The sequence below is a fragment of the Aplysia californica genome, unplaced genomic scaffold (assembly GCF_000002075.1).
Source record: "Aplysia californica isolate F4 #8 unplaced genomic scaffold, AplCal3.0 scaffold00441, whole genome shotgun sequence".
In the NCBI taxonomy this organism is placed as follows: domain Eukaryota; kingdom Metazoa; phylum Mollusca; class Gastropoda; order Aplysiida; family Aplysiidae; genus Aplysia; species Aplysia californica.
This window is the reverse complement of record NW_004797711.1, coordinates 70805-96784: the sequence shown is the minus strand read 5'-3', so window position 1 is coordinate 96784 and position 25980 is coordinate 70805. Positions and strand designations below refer to the sequence as shown.

Sequence of the window (25980 nt, the reverse complement as noted above, 5' to 3'; positions counted from 1 at the left end):
ACAAATACAAAAGCGTTCACTCACGCAGATACACACTCACATGAACTTAGTTTACGGGCATATACAGTGATGTATACACCCTTGTGCGCGCCCGCACACACACACACACACACACACACACACACACACACACACACACACACTGTGATTGCATGTTGTTATTTTGGTTGAACCTCTGTGCTTTGTGCTTGAACTTCATTTTAAGCTTGAAAAGTCCATTATAGAATTTTGTTGCAATCGCATAGGAACAAGGGGTGGTAATCAGGAAAAACCTTTACGCTCATTGGTCAGCGCCAAAGCTGAACAGTAATGTCTAGAAAAAGTTTTATTTCGTAAGTGGCGTCGGTGGCCTAGTGGTTAGGCTCTTGGACTCGCAACCGTAAGGTCGTGGGTTCGAATCTCGTCAGGGACCCCACGTTGTGTCCTTGGGAAAGGCACTTTACACAAATTTTCCTCACTTCACCCAGGTGGAAATGGGTACCCGGCTATAGACAGTGAACGATCTTGTCAGTTTGATAGTGTTTGAGCGCGTGAAATCTGCAGCTTGCACTGTATGCTTCCGCGGAAGCCGAGAATGTTTCTGAGTGTTTTCAGAGGGTCTGCTGGGGTAATAATGGTTGTAAAGTGCATAGAGCAAGTTCTTGAGCATGGATATGCGCTATATAAATGCAATTATTATTTAAATTATTATTAAGTTTTGTAGAACTTTACTCGTTCCTTAGAGGCACTTACTCAATTATCTGGGACGTGCTGACAAAATTATGAGTTACTTCTCGGATTGGAGCTCTGTGGAAATTGGTACATCACTCTTATAGGGGAAGTTTTTACAATTTATAAGTATGAAATAATGAAAGGCTTGCTATACTGTGGCATCAATAGAAAATCTACAAATTTGACCCAAGTGTCGATTTTTGGCCAATATCTCCATTTTTGTGGATCGCGAGAAGCAACTCATTTTGTCAGCATGTGGCACACTCACACATATATATATATAGTAGACCCTTTGTCGAGGAGAAAAACAGTGGTCTAAGACAGGTGGTTGACTTGGTCGGTGTCATTTATATAATATTTTTTAAAACGCCGCGAGGGAAGTGGGAAGTGGCCGTTTGTTCAAGTGATTGCCTTGGACAGGTGATATTTACAGCAGGTTTCGACTTTATTATAAGACAAAAGGTGTCATATTGTTTAGTTTAATTTTATTTTGTTAAAAATACTTAACCGATTAAGTTATACACTTTTTTGTATTTAGAATCATAAGAGAAGGCAGGATGAGAAAGAAAGAAGAGGGGATATGTATATATATATTATATATATATATATATCTATTTAAAATAAAAACAACTATATTTCACCTTCATAGAGGTATGGGGGGCGGGGTGGTTGTGTGTAAATTTGGAAAGTGGGTTTTAAATTGTGGTTGTTTCTGATCAAGTTAAGATACTTCTAGACTCAAATAATGCTTATTTCACTTTATTTTCTCCCCCAGCTCTCATGTTTGATCTCATCGTGGTGGGCGTGTTGAAAGCGACGTTCCGGAGGTCCCGCCCCAGCCACAACGTGATGGACATGTTCGCAGCGCCCTCTGTGGACAAGTTTTCCTTCCCCTCGGGACATTCCACGCGCGCGGCGTTCATGGCGCTCTTCCTGTGCAACCACATGCTGTCCAACCCGCTGTACATTTTGGTCGTCTGCATGTGGTCGCTCAGCGTCAGCGCGTCTCGGATACTGCTGGGTCGCCACCACATCCTGGACGTGGTGTGTGGGTTCGGTATTGGGGTGCTGTCCTACTACACCTACCTCAACGTGTGGCTCTCGCAGGACACCTGTCTCCACTATCTGGATACTTACTTTGGACACGTTCATCTATGAGTGCTGTGGAGGGCGGGGGTCATTTCAGAAGATTATTTATAATGGGATTGTGATGCCAGATACAAGTTGGGAGACACATATATTATATATATATATATATATGTGTCGCAGCATGACAGGATCAGGCGCTCGTCAATTTTTGGGGCGTATGGAGTTATTGGTGTCATCTTGAAGCCTGTCCATATGCCTTGTTTTTTTAATGAAAAAGTATCCATTTATCTTGGATACAAGTCAGGATATTGGCGATTGAAGAAGGTGGAGGTCGCCAGGTTTCAGTGGTAAAATTAGTGAGAAAATGGCCGACAAAGTTGAGTTATTTCCTTACCGAAAAATTTACATCTTTTATACCATTAATAAACATTTTTCAGCAAAATCCACTCAGAAATGTGTTTTTCAAAGGGCATGAAAAGGGTTGAGCCAAAAAACAAAAATTCAATACAAATTCTCAAACCTGCGGAAAAATGCCCATTTTCTTACGGTACTTTTGTTATTTTGCCGAGCGCCTGATTTCACCGCGCTGCCTCACATATTAGATTGTTCCCTCATATCGACTGGTTAGTGTAAGACTGCGACATTTATAAGATGTTTGAAAAAGTGACATATGAAGGAGTCTAACATTATATGCAGTCGATATGTTTCATTGAGTGAGTACAATATGACCCCATTATAATTATGATGGATCCGGATTTACTGCAGTTTTTTGACTAACATACACACACAACACAATAGAAGTTGACGAACCCTGTCAAGGTGTCTTTTACCCTAAACACTTGAAGTAGAAAAAGAAAAGAAAAGCTAACTTTGTGATTTAACTTCATGCGGTAACAGAGGTTTACTTACCTGGAGATTAAAGTGCAAAATGGAAAAATAAAAATAACAATGATAAGAAAATGAATGTCAAATAGACACTTTATACAAGATTTTTGCAGAAATACATATACTTTTGAAATCTCTGTGTTGAACCTGCAAATTCCACACTTCAGTGAACTATGTAAGATGCTATAGAACTGTGAGTCCGTATATATATCTTGTTACTTTCAGTGCTGATTATATATGAATCTGGGTTTAGCCTTTTCACATTTCACGAACCTCAAAGCTTCTGAATGTAATGTAATGAGGTTTTACTGTGTGTGTGGTTGTGTGGGTTTTTTTTGTAATCTAGTCATTGCAGAACTGTGTCAAGGTCACAGGTATCTAAAAGCAAAGCTTATGAACAAGAATCTGTGCGATTAGATCATTTATTACTTTTCTTTATAATTTGATTTTTTGAACAGAAATTGGATGAGGGGTGGCTGTTAAGGAGGTAATAAAACAAAAATTTGACCAGGTGTTGATATTTGATCAAAGTCTTGAGAAGCCACAACCAATCAGAAGAGACATGGTGACATGATTTTAACAGTTCTGTAAGGATTTCTTGATTTAAGGACTGTGATGTTAAGACTGAGAAGGGTCAGTAGATGCTGTTGTTAGTAGATTTTATGTGTTGTACTTAAAAGTTTTGTTGTTTGCTGTCCCGGTTGTGGGGGCAGGTCACACACTCGTACATATCCCTTTTCCCGTCCTTCACATCGTATAGAGGCCAGTTTGTGTGGCATGGAGATGAAATCAGGCGCTCATCGAAATAACGAAATCAAAGAAACTGACCTTTTTCTGCCCATCTAGCAATTTTCATCTTTTTTTCTTTTTTTTTGTTTGGCCTTACACCTTTTTTTCCTGGATCGCTAACAACAACAACAACAACACCTTTTTTTCCTATTCAAAAGCACATTTCTATGTGGGTTTTACAGAAAACGTTGAACAAAGACACTAACAATGTAAATTTGCAGTTTTCAAAAACACTCAAAGCTTTAGAAACCACTGAACTGTGGTGGGCATTCTCTTGCTAATTTTGCCTCTGACATCAGTGACCCCTGCCTTCAGTAACCACAGATATTTCAATTTCTCTTCAAGGTAGATGGGTATTGTCTTATCAAAAACAGGAAAAATGAACGTGCTTTAACTTTAAGACGATATACTAATAACCTCATCTACCGAAAAATCGACCAGGGCCTGGTTGCAGTACGTCGCGACACATTTCGAAGCTATGCTTGTCACCTTTCATTCATGCGCAGTAGTTAGCCCTAAATATGTTTTTAGTAAAAGTACAAATTTCTCAAGATAATATAATGCATTCCCAGGTTTTGATATTCAGTTCTCTGTTGTTAGCGATCCAGATTTAGTTCTCTAAAAAGCTGAACTTGAAAGATAGGAAGGAAAAAAGTAATGTCTTGAGAGTACTTTGCTCAGGTGATTTAGTGAGTGTGTGTAGTGTTATGTGTATATTTGTATCTGGCAAAGTGTGTTCCTTTCGGAACATTGTCTGTCCCAGGTTTGGGGGTGGGGGGGGTGGGGGGGAGGATTTATAAATTTCTAAGAGAAAGACTGAAATGGGCAAAGCATAATAATATCACATAATCTTGCTGTGAAGTCTTCAACGCCTTGTCGCGATCCAACCCCATCTTTTCTAAGAATGGAATCAGACCGAAGGGCTAGAACCCAAATGGCCGCTGGATCGGAAAAGTATAAGAATGGAAAGAACATTATGCAAGTTCTGTTGAATTGAATGTGATTTCGGATGATTTTTTTTTCTCAATTTTTGATGTATGTATGTGTCTTAAATTTAAATATCTTGTGTGTTGGACTTTCTTCTTCCACTTCTCTTTGTCCTCCGTTCTTTCTCTCCTCACGGGTATCTGGTTGTAATGTGCAGCCCTTTTTTCTTTTCACGAAGCATTCCCCCCCCCTCCCCCCCCCAGCCTCTCAGGCAGTGATAACTGTTTTGATTGGTGTAATTGTTGATCTTTTCGCCATTTTTTGCAAAAGATGTGAGTTTGTTTCCCTTGTGGGAAAGTCTACATCATAGAACACTTTAATCTTTCTACTGGGTTGGCCTCTTAACTCTTTATCTCCGCTGCCCACCAAAATGACTAAATCATCCACTAGTGGGCACAATATTGTCCTGGTCCACAAGCACAGCTCCAGGTCAACATATCCTCCGTGTTGGGCTATATATAGCTACAGAATGTCTACGATATCTACAAGGTGTGTCAGAGATGTTATTAACACTTTGCTGTCACTTGGCGCAATAATGCGCTGGTGAAAATTATCCGTTTCGGTCACCTGGCATAGTTCTGTGCCAGGCCCGAGAAGTCTGTTGCAGTCAGTCTCCTGGCTGGGTGACCAGATAGGGTATTTTGCACTGCTGGTTGTGTGACTGCAAAGTGTTAAAAAGAATACAGTAAGATACGGTAAGACTGAAAAGAGCCCAATGTGGGAGGTAGTTTTTTCTTCGTTTTTTTCCTTTTTTCCCCCCGAACTTGTTAGATGGTGTTGATTCCACATTCCTCTCTGTGTTACCTTTTCTTCCACCTCTGTGTCAGTAACTTGGCATGTGTGGGCGGCTGTAATGCATTGACTGATTCGAAAATGGCTTGCAGCTTTTTCTTGTTTCATTTTTGTTCCTTTACATGCGCCCCCCCCCCCCCCAAAAAAAAAAGGAAAAGAAACAACAGAATTTTTTTTTTCTTTACTAAAAGAAATGACTGAAACCTCAGGTGTGTATTACATGCTTTCAGGATGTATGCTCTTGTGTAAGTGTTATTTTATAGCATCTCTACAGATGGCAGCTTGTATATTTTGTTACAGTTTACATTACCCAAACAGCAAGATTCCTGTGTGCCTTCTTATGTGTTGGAATGTGTTGTCCTTGGATTAATTTCTCTGTTCATCAATGCAGAAACATGTCGTATTCCTTCTGAACGAATTTATCTGAGTCATTACTTTGACCGGGGATGCCACTTTTCCCGCTTTTTTTCGGTATTTCCGGTATTTTGATCCTGATCGGATCAGATCCGCTATTCTGTTATTGAGATCGAGATAGAATCTATAGTGAAAAAAAACAACATCTAATCTATTTTTCTTTAAATGTTTGTCATTTCTTTCTATCCATTGCTTATGTTTGTTTGTCATTTCTCTCTATGTGCACCCTTTGGGTTTCAAATTGATATTCATATGTTAGCAAGACCGTGGCGCGTGGATTTTCAGCTATTTAAAAAAAAGTGTTGAGTGGCATCCCTGCTTTGACTGATAGTACAGGAAACTGTCACCCCTAGCAGTTCTGTTTTTTTTTTTCTGTGTCAAAGTTTGATGTACAGGTCGTCTAATTGTCTATTATAATTGTTTCTGCTCGTGTCTAATCAATTAGACTTCAGCGCACACTCTCTCTCTCTGTCTCATGACCTGTTCTGTCATCTGCCTACATCTCCACTTACGCCCCCCCCCTCTTCTGGGCTCTTTTACTCCTTTACTCCTGACTCCCTCCTGACTCCCTCCTGACTCTTTCTGCTGCTACTCTTGGCTCCTTCACACTATTGTCTTTCAGCCACACCCCTGATCTTAGGGTAGGTAAGATCTAACGCCTAGCCTTCTCGGATAAGGATAAAAAATCGAGGAGATTCCAATCCAAATCCCTTTTGTTATAGATCGCTTGATGGTCCTGAAATCAATAGAATATGCTTCGGCTGCCACCTACTCAAAATTCAATCTGCCAAAACTGAAAATACTTGAGTCGGTATGAAAACACACGGAGGTTTCAAAATTGGAATGTGGCTGACTGAAAGCAAAGGGCCCTAATCACAGAGGTTTCAAAATTGGAATGTGGCTGACTGAAGGCAAAGGGCCCTGATCAGTAGGAAAAACAGTCACATAACATTTAAGTCTGTTGCACTGCAGGATAAAGAACCAGCCATCGACTACCCCTGAGATCTAGCAAGAGAACGCAAAGAAGAAAAAGAAGAATCTCATGGTGAACAAGATGAGGCCTTGTACCATCTCGGGTTCTCTCATCTAGTTCTCTGTAAGACAAAGATTAACACACTGATCAACTCACTGAACGTTGCTGCCAAATTAACTGAGGTCAAATCGCTCAAGATCGAACGATGGAGAGCTTGTGTACCCACCAGAAACAAAACTCTACCCGCAGTGTAGCTCAAAGTATGATTTACAGTAATTTGGTCATCAATTTTAATACATGTACCTTATTGTTTGGCTTATCGTAACTATTAAATTTTTTTTCCTACGTACGTGATGTAATTATGCCCCCCAATGAAGAGGAACATTTATGTGTACATTCTGTTGTATATCTGTAGGCTATTGATCTCGGAGAGGAAATATTGTTGTCTTTTCTATCATGCTGGTCCAGATGATTCCAGTGGCATTTTGATTGTCCCTGTTGGTATTTATTCCCGTCTTCCTTCATCAACTCTGCTTACTCTTCATGCTGTAGCAGAAAGAACTCTTTACACCTGTTTACTTGTGTGTACGTGACTGTGTTCACTTGTTGTCTGTGTGAAGAAGATGACGTCTGCACAGAGAGAATTATTTATCATCGGCAAGCAGTTGGACTGTTCTAAGCCCCAGAACAAAATTTTTCAGGAGAGAGAAAAAACCTCGTTTAATTCTTTTAGAAATTGCGCCAACGATGATATGCATCATTTCTTTTTTTTTTTTAGTGTGTGTTTTTTTTTTTCAACATTTAGAATTTGAATTTCAAGCAAACTTTTAACTGTGGATGATTGGAGTTGGAGGGCACCACTGGTAGGTCCCACTTCTTTACTTTCCCTCTGTTATTTCTGTCTGCCTCTGCTACTTTTTCCCAGCACGTTTTGACAAAAGATTGTGACAAAAGTGTTTCTTGCGTATATACTTTGACCTATTTGTGTTGATAGTGATGTAAAACTCTTACTACAAACTGTGGGTGGTTGGCGGGTGCTCTGGTGTGGTTTGCTTCTTCTTTCCTGTCAAACATCTGTCGTCCTTATTTCCCCTTCTTCTTTTTTTGTGTTTGTTACTCTCTTGTAACAGCTCTAATCTTCTGGCACTCATATGACCTTATGCAGTTGCAAGTGCCGTAAAACCTCTACTAAAACTAAAAAACTGTCTGCTGGGATGTTATATCTCTTTCTTTGCTTGGATCGGCCTGGACAGGCAGGATGGAAGCAACCCGTCTTGTAAATGATGGTTGAGACAAACATTGACAATCTCTTACAGTTAATTAATCTTTTTCATTTTTGCAACCAGCGCTGCATTTATCATTTACGGTCCTTTCTTTTTGAACTCGTCAGTTTTCTTTTTTCTTCTTCTTCTTCTGGTTTATGTGTTGCCCGGATGCCTTGTTGACGGTATTCCACAATGTTTATTACTTTGATCTTCTGAAAGTCTCACTACCCCCCCCCGGCGGTGCCACTGACTGTAGTGTCTTTAGGTCCTTCCCAAAGGGGGGACATTTCTCGTTCAAGCACAGTAGAATTATAAATAGGCTAATTCATTATGTCACGCTCATAACTGCATGATCTACAACAGAGAACTGCTGCTTTTTCTTTCCTGATTCTTACTATTGTCATTTTCGTCTGCTTCTTTTGTATGTTTGTCACTGTCTTGTGACCTGCTATTTTTGGGGTGCCTTGATAGTCTAAGCAGACCTTGTGCTGTTGAAGCTAGAGAAGTGAGCAGAGTAAGTCTGATTCCCTGTAAAGACTTCTCTGTTGACACCCACCCCTTGGCGCTCATATGACCTTATGCAGTTTCGAGCACCGTAAAACCCTCTACTATTTAAAAAAAAAAGAAAAAAGTTTCACTGTTTTTGTAACTGAAGCCTGTTGTGTAAAGTTAATTTTCCACGGTTGCTGTGGGTGGTTGACGGGTGCTCTGGTGGGGTTTGCCCCTTCTGTCCTGTCAAACATCTGTCGTCCTTTTCTCCCCTCCTTTTTTGTGTTTGTTACTCTCTTGTAGCACCTCTAATCTTCGGCACTGACATGACCTTAATTGTGTTGCAAGTGCCGTAAAACTTTTAGTAAAACAAGAAAGTTAATTTTCCACTATTGCTGCAGATGATCTCTAATGCCAGAGACTCTCAGTGGATGGTTGGCGGGTGCTCTGATGTGGTTTGCTTCTTCTTTCCTATCAAACATCTGTCGTCCTTATCTCCCCTTCTTCTTTTTTATGTTTGTTACTCTCTCTTGTAACACCTCTAATCTTCTGGCGCTCATAACATGACCTTATTGTGTTGTGAGCGCAGTAAAACCTCTACTAAAACTAAAACGAAAGAGACTCTCGGTGCAACAATTTAGTTTTGAAATGTATCAGAAGTAAGCCGAGATTTGTTATCTTCCTCAGAAAAAATGTATGCTTGCATATATATAAAAATATATATGTTGTTGCGAAATTTGAGGGAAATGGTACTACTAACTATATGAGATTGTGACTAAAAAAAAACATGCTCAGTCAGAGCTTGCACGATGTGTACGGACATTTTTGTATGTGCTTAGCTGCCAACCAGTATGTGAAAAAATGCGGTTTTAATTTAATTTTAATGTGATTTTGAGGGTCTAAGTGTGGAAGTCTGTTTATGTATTGTTAAATACATATGATATATTTTTGTTTTCTAGTCTTGCTCTTTAAGGACTTGCTGACGCTGATGAAAATTTATAAACTTCAAGAACGGATTTGTGAATAATTATGTGAGCAATGTCTATCAATTGGAGAGATCTTTTGCTTCAAGTTTATTTTGAAAAGTCTGACTTTATTGCGTATAGAAAAGTATGTATGTGTGAAGGGTTTGGAAGGGGGGGGGGGGGTAACATGCCAATGACCAATGCTCACCATTTTGGCCTGCTGCATGGGAAAAGTCTAGGGGTTTTTTGTGTAAAAAGTCGGCGTCAGATATAATATATGCATATATATATATGTCGATATTGCGATACTGTTGCTTGTTCCATGTTTGTACTTATTAGTTGAGAGCCCTTATCTTGCCACGGTGTGTGTATTTTATGAATATACAGCTTTGTGGAAATGACGTTGCAGTTTTCATCAGGCAGCTCCATGATTCTGCCAGCGCATATTTGGTGTAGTCAACAAAACCGCTTTGTTTGATTTGACTCCATATTGCCCCTAATACCTCGTGTCTGTTGTGTAGTGGTTAGGCCGTTCACCATCGCGCATAGGAGGCGCAAGTTTGATCCCCAAGTGGAGAGAATTTTTATCAAGTACTGTGCAGCCTCTATCTTATAATGACCTTCGATATAACGACATCCTCTGTGTATAGCGACATGGTGCCCAGATCCCGATTTTTGTCCTTATATCTAATTAGTAATTTTTGGTCTCCTCTCTATTCCTCTCTATAACGACAACTCTCTAACGGCATTTTTTTCTGGTCCCGACGATGTCGTTATAGAGAGGCTGCACTGTATCTAGGTCTTTCTGCTGGGATGTTGTACTGTAGCCCTCTCAGCGAGGGTTGGCCCTGACTGACTGGCAGGGTCAGAACCTGCCTCCTAAATTATCTAAATTGTGTCAATGGGGATGCAAAAAACACCCACGTTGATTGTTTTAAAAAAACGCACTTTAATGCTGGTGTTCATGTTTGAGTTGCTGATGAGAATGTAACCGATAGGCAAGGGCTTTTGTATTGCTTTAAAGTTTAAGTTTCTTTTTTTGTTGCTTTTTTTAACTTTCAGTAAAAACAAAACAAGAATATTTTAAAGTGTTTTACTTCTACAAACAATCCACTGTTTGCACACAGCGCGTCAGTTTTTCAGTGTGAGATGGTTGAGATTTTTAAGGGTTTTTCTTTGGGTTTTTTTTTTTTTGGGGTGGTGGGGGAAACAAGATTTGTACAAAGGTTTGAATACTTTTGCTTGTTTCAATAACTGTATGCTATTCAGTCTTGTATTTTCATATATACATGATGTATTCATGAATGTTTGTCATTTTGCTTAGAACCACACAGTGTGTCCTTGAGAAACAGAGGTTCTTCATTCTGTATGCAATAAAAACATTTTGTATAAGTCTTACTGTGAGGTATTTGACTTCCATCATTTGTTCCTTGTTCTTATTACCTGTCCTCGTTGTTTTATGCAAGAAAAATTCTGAAATTACGCAAACAGATCTAAAAAATGGGAATTAATTATGCGATTCTGCTTTTTTTTTTTTAACAAAGAATTTTAAAGGAAAATAATCAGAAATTATGCAAAAAGTGATCAAATTTTGCTAAATAATGTGGGGTGCATAAAACCACGGGGACAGTATTACAGTGATGGGGTTTACTGTCAGTCGTCCTTTTAACTGTTTGTTTGCTGAAATGTTTTGGTGGGTGCTCTGGTGTGGTTTGCTCCTTCTTTCCTATCAAACATCTATCGTCTTTATCTTCCCTCCTTTTTTGTGTTTGTTACTCTCTTGTAACACCTCTAATCTTCGGCACTTATATGTCCTTATTGTGTTGCAAGTGCCGTAATACTCTCACAGAAACAAAAAAAAAGAAATGTTTTGTGGCATTGGTATGGTAGTCTAGTGGTTAGTCTCCTGGACTTGTAATCGTGAGGTTACGGGTTTGGGGGGTTCGAGCCTCAGACCCGACGTTGTGTCCTTGGGAAAGGCACTTTACATAAATTTTCCTCACTTCACCCAGGTGTGAATGAATATTGTGTGGTATCACTGGTTACTCTGAAGAAAATATTGGCCCAACCCAAGGCAGGGAGACTCAAAACTTTATGGGAGTCTGGAGGAACAGTGTGGGTGGTTGGCAGGTGCTCTGGTGTGGTTTGCTCCTTCTTTCCAATCAAACAACTCTCATCTTTATCTCCACTCCTTCTTTTCTGTGTATGTTACTCTCTTGTTACACCTCTAATCTTTGGCACTTATATGATCTTATTGTGTTGCAAGTGCTGTAAAACTCTTACCAAAACTAAAAGGAGGAACAGTAGCCTTCACACAAGAGACTGGGGTGTCCATTAACAGATAAATAATAATAAGAAGAGGACGTTTTTGTTTGTATTAGTAGAAGTTTTACGGCACTCGCAACTACATAAGGTCATATGAGCGCCAAGGGGTGGATGTCAACAGAGAAGTCCTTACAGGGAATCAGACTTACTCTGCTCACCTCTCTAGCTTCAACAGCACAAAGTCTGCTTCGACTATCAAGGCACCCCAGAAATAGCGGGTCACAAGAGTGTGACAAACATACAAAAGAAGTAGAAGAAATGACTATAGTAAGGATTAGGAAAGAAAAAGTAGCAGTTCCCTGTTGTAGATCAGGCACAGTTACAAATGTATGAGCATGACATTGTTGGATCAGCCCATTTACAATTTTACTTTGCATTAGAACGAGAAATGTCCCCCCTTTGGGAATGGCCTAAAGACACTTCAGTCAGTGGCTGAAGACTGTTCACTCTGAAAGGTATTTCTTTGGTATGAAAAGCTTACAACGTCACTAGATTTGTTGCAGTTGAGACAGTGTACAGCGGATAGAAAGACTGGAAACAATTCACAATCAAAAGGAAGAAGTCTGTGTTTTTTTTCAGGAAAAAAATTGTAAGCAATCATTACAATCTTTATTCAGTTTGCAGGGGAAATCTGTCTTGGTCCTCTCTCTCTCTCTCTCTCTCTCTCTCTCTCTCTCCTCCCCCTCTATTTCTTTCACTTCACTCTCTTTCACTTCACTTTCTCTCTCAGTTTCCTTTGCAGCAATGTGTGTTCAGAGACCTCATTGCATTGCAGTTCATACAAAAGCATTTTTCTTGTAAATAGGTGCAAAATCTCTTATGATTCCTTTCCATTCGTGTTCACGTTAATTTATTACTCCCATATCGCAGTAAATTCGAGTTTGACAGGACAAAACATTCCAGCAGAAAGATGTAGATCTAGTTGATAAAACGGACTTCCTCAAGTGGGAATCGAACTCATGCCTTGGTGTGCCATGGCAAAGAGCCTTACTATTAGTATATTACACCCCTGACGCTGCATATTCCGCATCTATAAATCACTGTATTAACCTGTCCCCGTGGTTTTATGCACCCTGCATAACTTAGCAAAATTTGATTATTTTTCGCTTAATTTCTGATTATTTTCCTTCATCATTCTTTGTTAAAATTAACAGATTCGCATAATTTCACATTTTTGGGCTCAGTTTGCATAATTTCAGAGGTTTTTTTGGCATAAAACTGCGGGGACAGATTAACTTGCTGCCTTGCTGTATTTCATCAGATCTTTTATGGTTGCGCATTACGGATGGAATTGGCAGGTTGGGCAGATCGCCCGAGGCAGTCGCCTAAAAAGCAAACTTGTTTGTTTTCAGTTTCAGGCGATCGAGTCGGGCGATGGGCCCGATCCAGCCGTAATGGGCACCCCGTATTACCTTACTGCAAAGGCCATTACAACATTGGTGTGCATCAAAATCACAAAAGGCTTACATCAAAATCACAAAAGGGATCACAACTTTTGATCATAAACAAGACAGTTGCTTTATAAATATAATAGAACTGAGTATCTCATAAATCAGTAACACAGCTGCTGGTATAAAAGCTACAGAATAATTGTGAGGCAGCATGGTGGAATCAGGCTCTCGTCAAAATAATCAAAGTCAAAGTGAAGAAACCTGCATTTTTCCGCAGGTTTGTGAATTTTCTCACTAGCTTTTCCTCTGAAAATAGAACCCCCACCTCCTTCATTCGCAAATATCTCGACTTGTATTTAAGATAAATTGATATTTTTTTCATCCAAATAAAGACAAGTGAACAAGCTTTAATATGATACCAATAACTGTACAAGCCCAAAAATTGACGAGAGCCTGATTCCACCTCGCTGCATCACAATTAGTTTTAGAAAGAATTTCACAGTACTTTCAACACAAATAAAAGTCATATGAATAGAGTGCCAAAGATAAAAGGTGTTACCAGAGAGTACTATCATGCAAAGAAAAGAAGGAGGAGAGATATGAAGATTGGAGTCTGATAGGGAAAAAATAAATGAACAGCAGCAGAGAGCACACACCAATCACCCACTCTACAGAATCCAATAATGTTTTTGTGACACAATACAGCAACAAAGAGCAGTGAACATCCAGCAGATTTGAGAATAACGATCTCTTGATTCAGGATGGTGAGGACGGAGGTAAGGTGCATACTATAGGCGAATCAACAGATATATATCTAAAAATAGTTCATAATCCAAAAGCGTAAGAGGGGCACCTATAGTTGAGTTTGCATGATGCTAACTGCCAGGCAGATGGCCCTGGTTCAAATCCTTCACCGAGCATCTCAGGTTGTCTCAGAAATTTTCATGGAGATGTAAAAAAATTCTGGAGATCAGAAGAAAAATGATAATTTAAGTCTTTCATTTTGTTCTCTATCTTTTAAAAGTACACATCACAAAGAAAACTTTCACCATGAAATACAAAGAAACAACAGTACTCGCATCTATAACGAGATCATGAACACCTGGCATTTTTCCTTTAATTTTTAGAGAAATCTGGGAACAATAGACTCATAGATATATGGAGAAAGGCACTGTCTATCTCTGAACACATGTTCCACTCACTTTCTAAGATGTTCCAGTTGTATAAATAAAGTTCTGATGTTCTAGAAGGACAACGACAGGAACACAAACTACTTCGTTGTTAACAAGCACCAGATCTTTGCTTCACAATTTCTGCAGGGTAAAGTTCATCAGAGAACAGTTATATTAAGCTGGCTCGACTCCTCGCATGGAGTACATAGATAAGCAAAGCATAAAATGTGAGGCGCGTGGTGGAATCAGGCTCTCGTCAAAATAATCAAAGTGAAGAAACTTGCATTTTCCGCAGATTTATGAATTTTTATGAATTTTTTTTGTTTTTTGGCTCCACCCCTTTCATTCCTATTAAAGAACTCATTTCTGTGGAAATTTTTCTAAAAATCGTTGATTAAAGGCACAAAAAATGAAAATTTTCAGTTACCACGGACTCTTAAGCTAAGGAAATAGCTAATCTGTGGCGGCCATTTTCTCACTAATCTTACCTCTGAAAACAGGTGACCCCCACCTCCTTCATTCGAAAATATCCCAACTTGTATTCAAGATAAATTGATATTTTTTTCATCAAAATAAAGACAATTGAACAAGCTTTAAGATGATACCAATAACTCTACATGCTCAAAAATTGACGAGAGCCTGATGCCACCACGCTGCCTCACAAATGGTTTGGACATCTGTCTAGACTACCACGTCAGACAGTATAGCAGTTAGAGCATACAACCAGAGATCAGATGAAAAGCACCGGGAAAAACGACTGTAGTCACAAACTGGAAATTGTGAGGGTGTCAATTTTAAAAGCTTGTGAACCCACAACTTCATATTTGTTTTTTAGTTTTAGTAAGAGTTTTACTGAGCTTGCAACACAATAAGGTCATATAAGTGCCGAAAAATAGAGGTATTACAAGAGAGTAACATATACAAAAAAGAAGGAGGAGAGATAAGGACGATAGATGTTTGATAGGAAAGAAGGAGCAAACCACACCAGAGCACCCGCCAACTATCCGCTCATATTTGTTTGACCGGTGGTTTATTGTTAAGTATTGTTAAAAGGGAAATCTAACAACGATAATCAACCAACAGTTCAACAGAAATACAGTTATGCGTCAGCAAGCGATAAAAATTGGTACCCTCACAATTTTCAATTTGCGACTACAGTCGTTTTTTCCCATGTAGTCTTCAGAGGAATACAGAGGAAGAGGCAGGCCCAGGAACAGATGGACAGAGGGGTTCAGTCAGAGAAACACAAGACAAAGACAATATAAAATATAACCATGTAACAAGCAACACAACAAACAAGAGAAAGATTTTGTTGTTGCCCCCCTGCACTGTAACGTAACAGACGCCGGAAGAAAAGTAAAGTAAGAAAAAATCAACCACGTGATTTGAGGGATTTAATAAATATTTAGAGAAAGCCTATATTTGGAAATTCATGAGTACTTGAGAAAATGGAACTTCTCAGAAAAACGAAGAAGGAGGTAGATACTTCACAATGTAGGTGGTTTGAAAAGCTGCTTAAATATACATGTGAGGTAAATAAAACACTAAAAAACCACCATCAAGATAATATCACACACGTTTAATTAATGTATAAGTCTTCTTCAGCACACTTACTGATGTTCAGATGTAACATGACAGTTCATATCACACGACTGATGACACACAGGACTGATGACTGTTATATATCACTTTTAAAAAAATTAGTAGAGGTTTTACGGCGCTCGCAATTGCATATGGTCATATGCACGCCAAGGGGTGGATGTCAACAGAGAAGTCCTTACAGGCAATCAGACTTACTCTGCTCGCCTCTCTAGCTTCAACAGCACAAAGTCTGCTTCGACTATCAATGCACCCTGGAAATAGCAGTTCACACGAGAGTGACAAACATACAAAAGAAGAAGAGGAAAATGACAATAGTAAGAATTAGGAAAGAAAAAACAGCAGTTCCCTGTTGTAGATCAGGCACAGTTATGAATGTGACATTGATGAATCAGCCCATTTACAATTCTACTGTGATTGAACAAGAAATGTCCCCCCTTTGAGAACGGCCTAAAGATACTACAGTCAGTGGCGCCGCCCCGGGGGAAGTAAGTGGTTTAAAAAGCTGCTTAAACATAAGGTAAAAAAAAGAACAACAAAAACGCACCATCAGTATAATATTACACATGTTTAATTAATGTCTAATTCTTCTTCAGCACACTTCCTGATGTTCTGAGGTAACATGACAGTTACATATCACAGGACTGATGACACACAGGACTGATGACACACAGGACTGATGACACACAGGACTGATGACAGTTACATATCACAGGACTGATGACACACAGGACTGATGACACACAGGACTGATGACACACAGGACTGATGACAGTTACATATCACAGGACTGATGACACACAGGACTGATGACAGTTACATATCACAGGACTGATGACAGTTACATATCACAGGACGGATGGCCGCTCTGTGGCTAGCTCAATGCAGGTTGTTGTTGTTGTTAGCGATCCAGTAGCATCTGAACGTTAACTCTTCTGCATGATGCCATTCGGTAATAGCTGCATGTCTGTTCTAATTGTTGTCTTGAGGAGTAGAGGCAATTAGATGTGACTCAATGCAGGTCAAATGTCGTCTTTTCTTAACCTCTTCACTGCTGCGTTGACGTATAGTATACATGTACTCAATTGTGGTTTCCAAAATAGGTTCACTACCATTTTTCTTCTGGTCTGTAGAGCCAGTTTTTGCTGTTATTCAAAATGGTTTGCAGTCGTGAGGTCTCATTTTAGGAAAAAGTCAGTATGACTTTGGTTAAATTTTTGAACGAAAAAACACGTTATATATTCTGTACAAATGTAAAGGAAACATCTCGGCAATGAAAGGGTTAAAGGCCAACAGTGACAAAATGATGTGATACTACGACCTAGGCCTACTACTGTTTGCTATGACAAGGTTGAAAACTTCTAAAACCTGTGAACATCTGATGGTTGGCGGGTGCTCTGGTGTGGTTTATTGCTTCTTCTTTCCTATCAAACATCTATCGTCCTTATTGATCTCCCCTTCTTCTTTTTAATGTTTGTTACTCTCTTGTAACACCTCTAATCTTCTGGCGCTCATATGACCTTATGCAGTTGCGAGCACCGTAAAACCTCTACTGAAACTAGAATATCTGATCGCAAAATTATTTTGTCACAATGAGGGTTTAAATAATATTTGTTAATGAAAAACTGCCTGTATGGTAAACAAAGCAAAAAGTCTTATTTAATACTTTAGAGAAATACTAAATGTTTTTTCAACGGTAACTCAAAGGCAAACCCCCAAAAATACAACCAAAAAAACCCCGAAAAAAGTTCATCAAAATTTGCTTCTCAAAAGACAAGGCCAAATGTAAGCACATTTCTTATCACCGAGATCACTACACAAGCAACATTGCACTTAATGATTATGACGATTATTTGCTTTATTTTAAAAAAGGGCAAATAAGATCAGGCATGAGTCACGACAAGGAGGAATCAGGCGCTCATCAAATTTTGGGTACATGGAGTTACTAGTATAATCTTAAGGCCTGTTCATTTGTCTTTCTTTTAATGAAAATGGCCGTCAAAGTTTCATGACTTCCACGATTTTAAAGTCCTTGGAAACTACAAATTTACATTTTCAATTGCCTTTGATCAATATTTTTCAGTACAATCCACACATTATGTGTTTTGAAATAGATATAAAAGATGTTGAGCCCCCTCCCATCTCAAATCTATAAAAATTGCAGGAAAAATGTTTTCTTTGATTTCATTAATTGACGAGAGCCTGTTTTTACAATGATGCCACAAATAACGTCGGGAGACAATGAAAGTATTGAAAGAGCTAAAGTTTCATTATGAGATTGTTTTTTTTTAAAGGTAATTATTCTCAAGAAAGAAGTCTAAATTTGTGGGTGCAAAAAAAAGTGAAAGAAAATACTATTTGACATTCTTATCAAAAATGAATAAAAGAAAACAAATTTAAGAGTCAAGCTTGACATTAGGTTCAAGTAAATAAAGAGGCACATTAACATTGTGTTATTTCATAGCTACATGGCACACATGTATCTCAAATTATACACATGCAAAACTAACAGCCAGGCCTTAGTAATTGTGAATCATATTACAGCTATACATGCATATATATAACAAAGCATAAAAAACATTTCTGTTTCTCTTGTGTATCTTTTTATCATCTTTCTTTGTATTTGACACATTCAGCACTACTATTCACATATATACTATTCAAATAAATACATACTTACTTTTTTTATCACTCTCTTGTCTTCTCTACCACTCTCACTCTCTCTCTCTCTGTCTCTCTCTCTGTCTCTCTCTCTCTCTCTCTCTCTCTCTCTGTCTCTCTCTTTCGTGGTTCATATTCATCCATCCATTTTCCCAAACATACACATTATACAATGTAATAAAGACACAAACATAATAGGCAAAAGTTATCACACTGTGCATCTCAAAATTCAGCCATTCACAATTATTAGGCACAATCATTTATGAAAGTTATTTTGAAGCAACCGAAACAGTGTATCACAGATCAAACTCAATACATTTCTATGTATTTGATTCTTGTAGTTCTCAGTTGAGAAACAGATGATTTCATCATATTTTATTTGTCTTGTACTTGCCAAAAGATAAACAATAAATGATCTCCCCTTCTAAAATGTAGGGGAGGTCTTTTTCAACTGTGTTGACAATTTGGTTTTTTCAAAAATAAATAAATAAGGCAACTGCTGATTCCAAATGAATCAACTTGTATAAATTTCTATTTCCAATACAATTTTGTGATAGACATTTAACTAAAAAGGGCAAACTCTTCTCTCAAACTTTAATTAAAGTATAAAAAAAGTTTCCAAGCCATCACAATCTCCCCCCCCCCCCGAACATTCTTAACATTCTTAACAAATGTAGAAAAGGTTTGCTGGTTCCAGAATAAAATTGTAAGATCCTAGAAAGTCTGCTCAAGGCTGGAAATTTCCACATTGCGACAGGTGAGGCGTGCTGACGAAATGAGTTACTTCCCACAATCCACAAATGGAGATATCGGCCAAAAAATCAACGCTGCAGATTTTCAATTAACTCCATTTTCTTCAAGTTAAACAGGTCTTGTATGGTCGCTTTTAAGTACAAGGGGGCCATCCCGAAAAACGCCGTTTGGAGAAAATTGAAGGTAAAATTTTTTGAACCCTTGTTCAGTTTCTTTAAAAGACAAGGACAGTTTTCTTTATAACCAAACAAATATACACACCAATGAAACCAAACTTCTCCTATTGGTAGGGTAATGCTCACTTTTGGTGTAGGTCAAGATTTCTGAAAACCCCCAAAATCTGAGTTAGCCTGTTTGTCCTAAAAAACAACCATATTATCAGGCCGCAGGGCTAGAACTCAAATGGCCGCTGGATCGGAACAGTAAGGTAAAACTAAAATAAGTCTTACATTATTTCATACATCTAAATTGTACAAATTCCACCTACAAATGTGATGTATCTATTCCTAAAGGGCTCTACTCTGGCATTGACCAGATGACAAAGACATGTGGTTTCTGGGGGGAGGCACTGCGCTGCCAAGAGCGAAATGCTCGCAGCTAAAGGGATTTGAAAACAACAACAACAACATTCCTAAAGGGCAAAAAATCGGAGAAGTACGTGACTCATTTCGCCGGCGCGCCTAACAGGAAACAGGCGCTCCGCGGGTGTCACCAGAGCCGGCTGGAGTTGTAGTGCTGGGAGGACAGTCCTCCGTTCATCCGCTGCGCCCGCAGCACACCCGACACCGTCCACGTGTTGTCCCGGGACGACTGACTGCCGAACAATGGCGGCCCTGATGGCTGCATCGAGACCCCCGGTACAGCTACAGCCGGCGGGCTGTGGATATATATATATGTTTAGTTAAAGTAAAAATTTTATAGTAAGATTTAGAAAAGTTTTACTGCGCTTGCAACTGCATAAGGTCATATGAGTGCCAGGGCTGGATGTCAACAGAGGAAGTAAGAGTTTTACGGCACTTGCAGCATAATATTGGGTCATACAGGTGTTCAATATTAGTCTTGGTAAGTTTTACAGCACTTACAGTACAATTCCGTCATATAAATGTTGAAACTTAGATGTGTCACTACAGAGTATCACAACATTAAAAAGTCACAGTTTTAGAAAGAGTTTTGTGGCATTTGCAACACAATTAGGTCATATAAGTGCCAAAGATTAAAGGTGTTACTAGAGAGAGTAACTTGTAACATACAAAGAAAAGGAGGAGGAGGAGAGATAAGAACGATAGACGTTTGGTAGGAAAGAAAGAACCCAAATGGCTGCTGGATCGGAAAAGTAAAGTAAAGTAAAGTAGGAAAGAAGGAGAAAAATACACCAAAGCACCAATCAACTACCCACAAGGATACACAGACAATTAACTCTTTATCTCCGGAGGACGTAAACCACTATGCCAGGGCCCTCCTTTTGTAGGAAATGAAAAAAGTGACATTACGTCACTATCTAGGTCATTAAATCAAAACAAGTGAACGTAGTTTGATAGTTCTTCATCTAAAGAAAGAACTCCCAGTAAAAGAGACCTGTTTTTGGCAATTGTCAAAAACGAATATATCATATCAAAATTCAGGCCACGGGAGCGGCTTCAGGAGATAAGGAGTTAACTCACTCAATCCCGGGAGATTTTCCCGAAATTGTACCCAGAAACCGGTCATTTTGGCACTTAGGTAAGGGCCCACTAGTAACCATAAATATCATTCAACTGCTTTGAAATTTGGCACAAAGTACAATTTAAGATGGATCTTTAGACATACCAATTTTGAAGTATGTAGCTTGAGTAATTTTGCTTTGGGGCATTGTATGAATTTGGCATTTTTGGGGGCTTATTATTTTTTTCATGGCCAAATGAGCAAGAGTAAGCCTACATTGATATTCAAATAATATGCTTGTGAAAGTATTGTATGTCATGTATAATAAAGACTGTTGAATACTGTCATGAATAAAGAAAAGGCATGTGTGAGAAAGGCAGAGAGAATAGATTGCGAGACATGCTCGGCTGATCAGTGTGAACAAAGGAGCTGAAACTGCCTTCATAAAAAGCGCGATTTCTCCGTGCGTAACGACAGTAGAAACAAAATTCGAGTACCCCTCTAGGCTGAATTGGCTGGGGAAATGGTAAAGTGACCTTATACAAACCTTGAGGCTGTTTTCCCAAAACGAAATAACTAATATATGGAACAAAACTATAGAACTGAATTATCTTGATCGTGGGATTGAACGCAGCAGGTGAGCTGACCGAGACATCTCGGCACAGGGATTGAGTAAGTTAACAGACAGTCAAATCTGCTCTATCAGCGACCAGTCCAAGACAATCACCTCTACTAACGACCACTTCCCGCTGGGGAAACTAAAAGTAGTCAGATCTAATTTCATGCCTTACTCTTACCCTTGCGGCACTTTGAGATGACCTCCCCTGTCCTGAAAGGTCTGGTGCATGTTGAGCATGTTCTGGTAGTTCCTGGGGGGCCCGTCCCTATGGAGGATGGGAGGGTTTGCCACAGCTGGGAAGGCAAAGGAAATCTGTAGTAACTTCAGATAAAACATCATTCTTTCTTCTTCTTCTTCTTTAACTTTTTTTTTTCTGTCTTCACCTATTCTGTATATATCTTCAATTTCTTCTTTCTCCTCTTCTTCTTCTCTTCCTTCTTCTTTCTTTTCTGCTTCCTTCTCCCGTTTTCCTCCCTCATCTTTCTTTTTCTTTGTTTTTTTTGTTTTTTTAAAGTTCCCCCACTCTCTCTTTTCTTTTCTGTCTTTCCTTAAGCTACTCACACAAAAACTCCCCCCCCCCCCCCCCAAAACCCCAACAAACATAAATGACGTCCAACATAATTCTTCTTGTTAACATTACATGTACATCTTTTGGAAGTTTATTTGAAGACGTAACACACGACTGAAATAGCAGAAGTAGCCATTTTGAGGTGTATTAGAGATGCATGAATGAACGAACAGATGTACAGGAACAAAGATGGAAGTTCAAGCAGCACCTTCTGACCCTATGCGTGTCAACCTTTTTACAGCCGAGCCGAACCCACTTTTGCTACTTTTAAGACGCTAAACTTTTCGTATCACCCATCTGCATATACGAGCGTATTTCCAGGTGAGGCGTTAGATAACATCTGTCACTACCTGTCCCCGTAGTTTTATGCACCCCGCATAATTTAGCAAAATTTGATCTTTTTTTTGCATAATTTCTGATAATTTTCCTATATCATTCTTTGTTAAAATTAACAGAATCGCATAATTTCACATTTTTGGCCTCAGTTTGCATAATTTCAGTATTCTTTTTTTTGCATAAAACCACAGGGACAGCACTATACTTGTGATCTCCACCACCCACCAAAATGACCAAATCACCCACCATGTCCTGGTCGGCAAGCACTGATTTTTTATAATTTTTTTTTTGGTCCAGTGTCATGATTTTGGCGCCGATATTTGTAGATTATTTAAAAATGAGTTGACACGGTGCAAATTGTTATGTTTCAAGAGAAAAACCCCCAAGAAAAACACATCAAGAAAAGGGGAATTGCTTAGTCCGTGATGAGGAGGATGATGATGATGATGGTGACGGTGATGATGATAATGATGCTGATGATGGTAATGATGATGACGATGGTAATGATGATGATGATGAGATGATGACGATGATGATGGTGATGATAATGACAGTGATGGTGATGATGATGATGATGATGATGACGATGATGATGAGATGGTGATGATGATGATGATGGTGATGATAATGATGGTGATGATGATAATAATGATGATGATGAGATGATGATGGTGATGGTGATGATGATGATGATGATTATGATGATGATGACGATGATATTAACAATGAGGCAAGCACTGATCTACCAACCACTGACTCACCCTGATTGTTTAGGCGCCCCCTGTCCCCGCTGGGAGGTCTGTGAGCGACACCGCCACCACTCGCTGGTGTCTGCGTCTGGTGGGAAATATCCGGAAAATGCTGCGCCGTACCCGGCGACTGCGGATAGCGAGGATCTAACATGACAGGTGGCGTCCTCCTGCTCGCTGGTTGTGCTATATTGTTCATACCACCACCACCGCCACCGCTGCCGCCGCCATCGACCCCCATCGATCGATTCCCGAAGTTCGGGGTGCTGGAGGGCCCCCTCTGAGGCGCGGAGGGATTTTCCGGGAACTGGTTCGGGCGTTGAGAAGGGTGTTTCGGTGGAAGACCGTCGGGCTGGCCGTAGAACTTGTTGGGGTTCATGCCTGTGTTGTAGTACATGTGAGGGGAAGACAGGCCGTTCAGGTTTTTGTACATGCCCACGTTGGGAGTGGGAGAAAGTCCGTTCCGGTTCTTGTACACGCTGCCGTTGTGAGGGGAGGCTGACCTTGGGCCTTGCCGCAAGTTCTGGAGGGCGGCTCCGGCGCTGTTGTTGCTGCTGTTGTTGTTATACATGTTGGGAGGGGAGGGCCCGTGGCGGCTGTACATCATCTCGCTGGCTCCCATGTTGTTCCTGACACACAATAACGATAATGATAATAATCATAACACAACAATCAAAATCGCAATAATAAAAGTAACAACGATGATAATAAAAATAATAATAATAATAAGAAGAAGAATGATTATAATAATAGTAATGATAATAATGATGATGATGATAATAATAATAATAATAATAACAACAGTAATACTAGTAATGATAGTAATGATGATAATAACAATCATAAAAGAAAGAAGAAGAAAAAGAAAGATATAATAAGAATAGCAACAATGATAATAATAATTGCATTTACAATTTATAATATAGTGCACATCTACTGTCATGGACAATATGTAACTGTATGTAACTATGATAATTTTAATACACATTCAATGCTTATCCATTTTTCTATCAGTAACAGTTTTGTAAGTATCACTTCTGTAACACTTTTGCAAGTAACACTTCTGTAAGTAACACTTCTGTGAGTAACACTTCTGTAAATAACACTTCTGTAAGTAACACTTCTGTGAGTACCACTGCTGTAAGTAACACTTCTGTAATACTTCTGTAAGTAACACTTCTGTAATACTTCTGTAAGTAACAGTTCTGTAAGTAACAGTTCTGTAAGTAATACTTCTGCAAGAAACACTTCTGCAAGTAACACTTCTGTAAGTAACAGGTCTGTAAGTAACAGTTCTGTAAGTAACAGTTCTGTAAATAATACTTCTGTAAGTAACAGTTCTGTAAATAATACTTCTGCAAGTAACAGTTCTGTAAGTAACAGTTCTGTAAGTAACACTTCTGTAAAACTTCTGTAAGTAACACTTCCGTAAATAACAGTTCTGTCAGTAACACTTTTGTAAGTAACACTTCTGTAAGTAACAGTTCTGTAAGTAACAGTTCTGTAAGTAACACATTTGTAAGTAACACTTCTGTAAATAACAGTTCTGTAAGTAACACTTCTGTAAATAACAGTTCTGTAAGTAACACATCTGTAAGTAACACATCAGTAAGTAACAGTAACAGTTCTGTAAATAATACTTCTGTAAGTAACAGTTCTGTAAGTAACACTTCTGTAAGTAACAGGTCTGTAAGTAACAGTTCTGTAAATAATACTTCTGCAAGTAACAGTTCTGTAAATAATACTTCTGTAAGTAACAGTTCTGTAAGTAACACTTCTGTAAATAACAGTTCTGTAAGTAACACATCTGTAAGTAACACATCAGTAAGTAACACTTCTGTGAGTACAACTGCCTGCCACTAGATTAACATCCAAGCAGAGAGAGCTTCTTTTTTTTTTTTTTTAGCTCTTTTAGTTTTAGTAAGTGTTTTACGGCACTTGTAAACACAATAAGGTCATATAAGTGTAGAAGATTAGAGGTGTTACAAGAGAGTAACATACACAAAAATGAAGGAGAACCTCAACAAGAAGACACTATACTCACGCAGTTTGCTGCGGCCGGCCGCTCACTGGCACATTTAACTGGTTCAGGGCATCCTGAGACAAATAGGAACACACACTACATAACCAAAGCCACAACACAATTAACCCTATCTGTACACCTGGGGTCATTTTGTACGCCCCCGAGGTTGTATTCTTCACATTTTAGAATACTTCTAGTGCGAAGATCTCTTTGAAACTTTCCGTATTTCTCAAAAGATCATTTTGACAGACTGCTATGCAAAGCGTACGGATTGGATTAATGAGTAAAGTTCCTCTTGGGAAAGTGGGGGTACAGAGTTCCCCATGTCGTATGGATACGATAGTAAAACATGATGTACGGATTGGGTCAACTAGGTCATTTTTTTCTCCAGGTGTCTAGATACTGGTATGGTGACAATGCCCAATACATGATAGGTACATTTCGTACAGCAGGGTTCTGTTTTGTGTACTAAAAATCCAACTATTGAGACATTTTCACTTTTGCTCAAGTCATAAGGTTGACTTAGTTCAAAAATTTTAAAAATATCTTCCCATAGCAAATAAAAAAAATAAATATATATACAATTAGGCAAGTGTGCTATCAATCATAATCAATGTGATGTTATGTACAAGGCAACAATTGAACTCTTGGCAATGTTACATTCCTAAAACATTTTTGGTGATCTTCCTTTGAAACGAATTAAGAGTGTGCTTTACAAGCTTCTGTGATACGCAGCATCATACCAACACTAACACACAAGCTCTCATTCATGTATATTATATAT

General features: G+C 39.0%; 2 protein-coding genes across 2 annotated transcripts in view; one reads left to right on the top strand and one right to left on the bottom strand.

The window, feature by feature from the left end:
• LOC101850192 (phospholipid phosphatase 6) overlaps positions 1-2012 on the top strand; it is a 6841-nt gene extending 4829 nt beyond the window's left edge. Inside the window, exon 3 of the mRNA XM_005104900.3 lies at positions 1487-2012. Coding sequence (XP_005104957.1) covers positions 1487-1869 — 383 coding nt within the window. The 3' untranslated portion in view covers positions 1870-2012. The remainder of the gene's footprint in view (positions 1-1486) is intronic.
• Positions 1-25980, bottom strand: part of LOC101849949 (alpha-tubulin N-acetyltransferase 1) — a gene marked incomplete in the record, with an annotated part of 361461 nt that overhangs the window by 329055 nt on the left and 6426 nt on the right. The window contains 4 exon segments of the mRNA XM_005104899.3: positions 19888-20137; positions 21699-21813; positions 23186-23802; positions 25218-25270. Of these exon segments, the coding sequence (XP_005104956.1) occupies positions 19969-20137; positions 21699-21813; positions 23186-23802; positions 25218-25270 (954 nt within the window).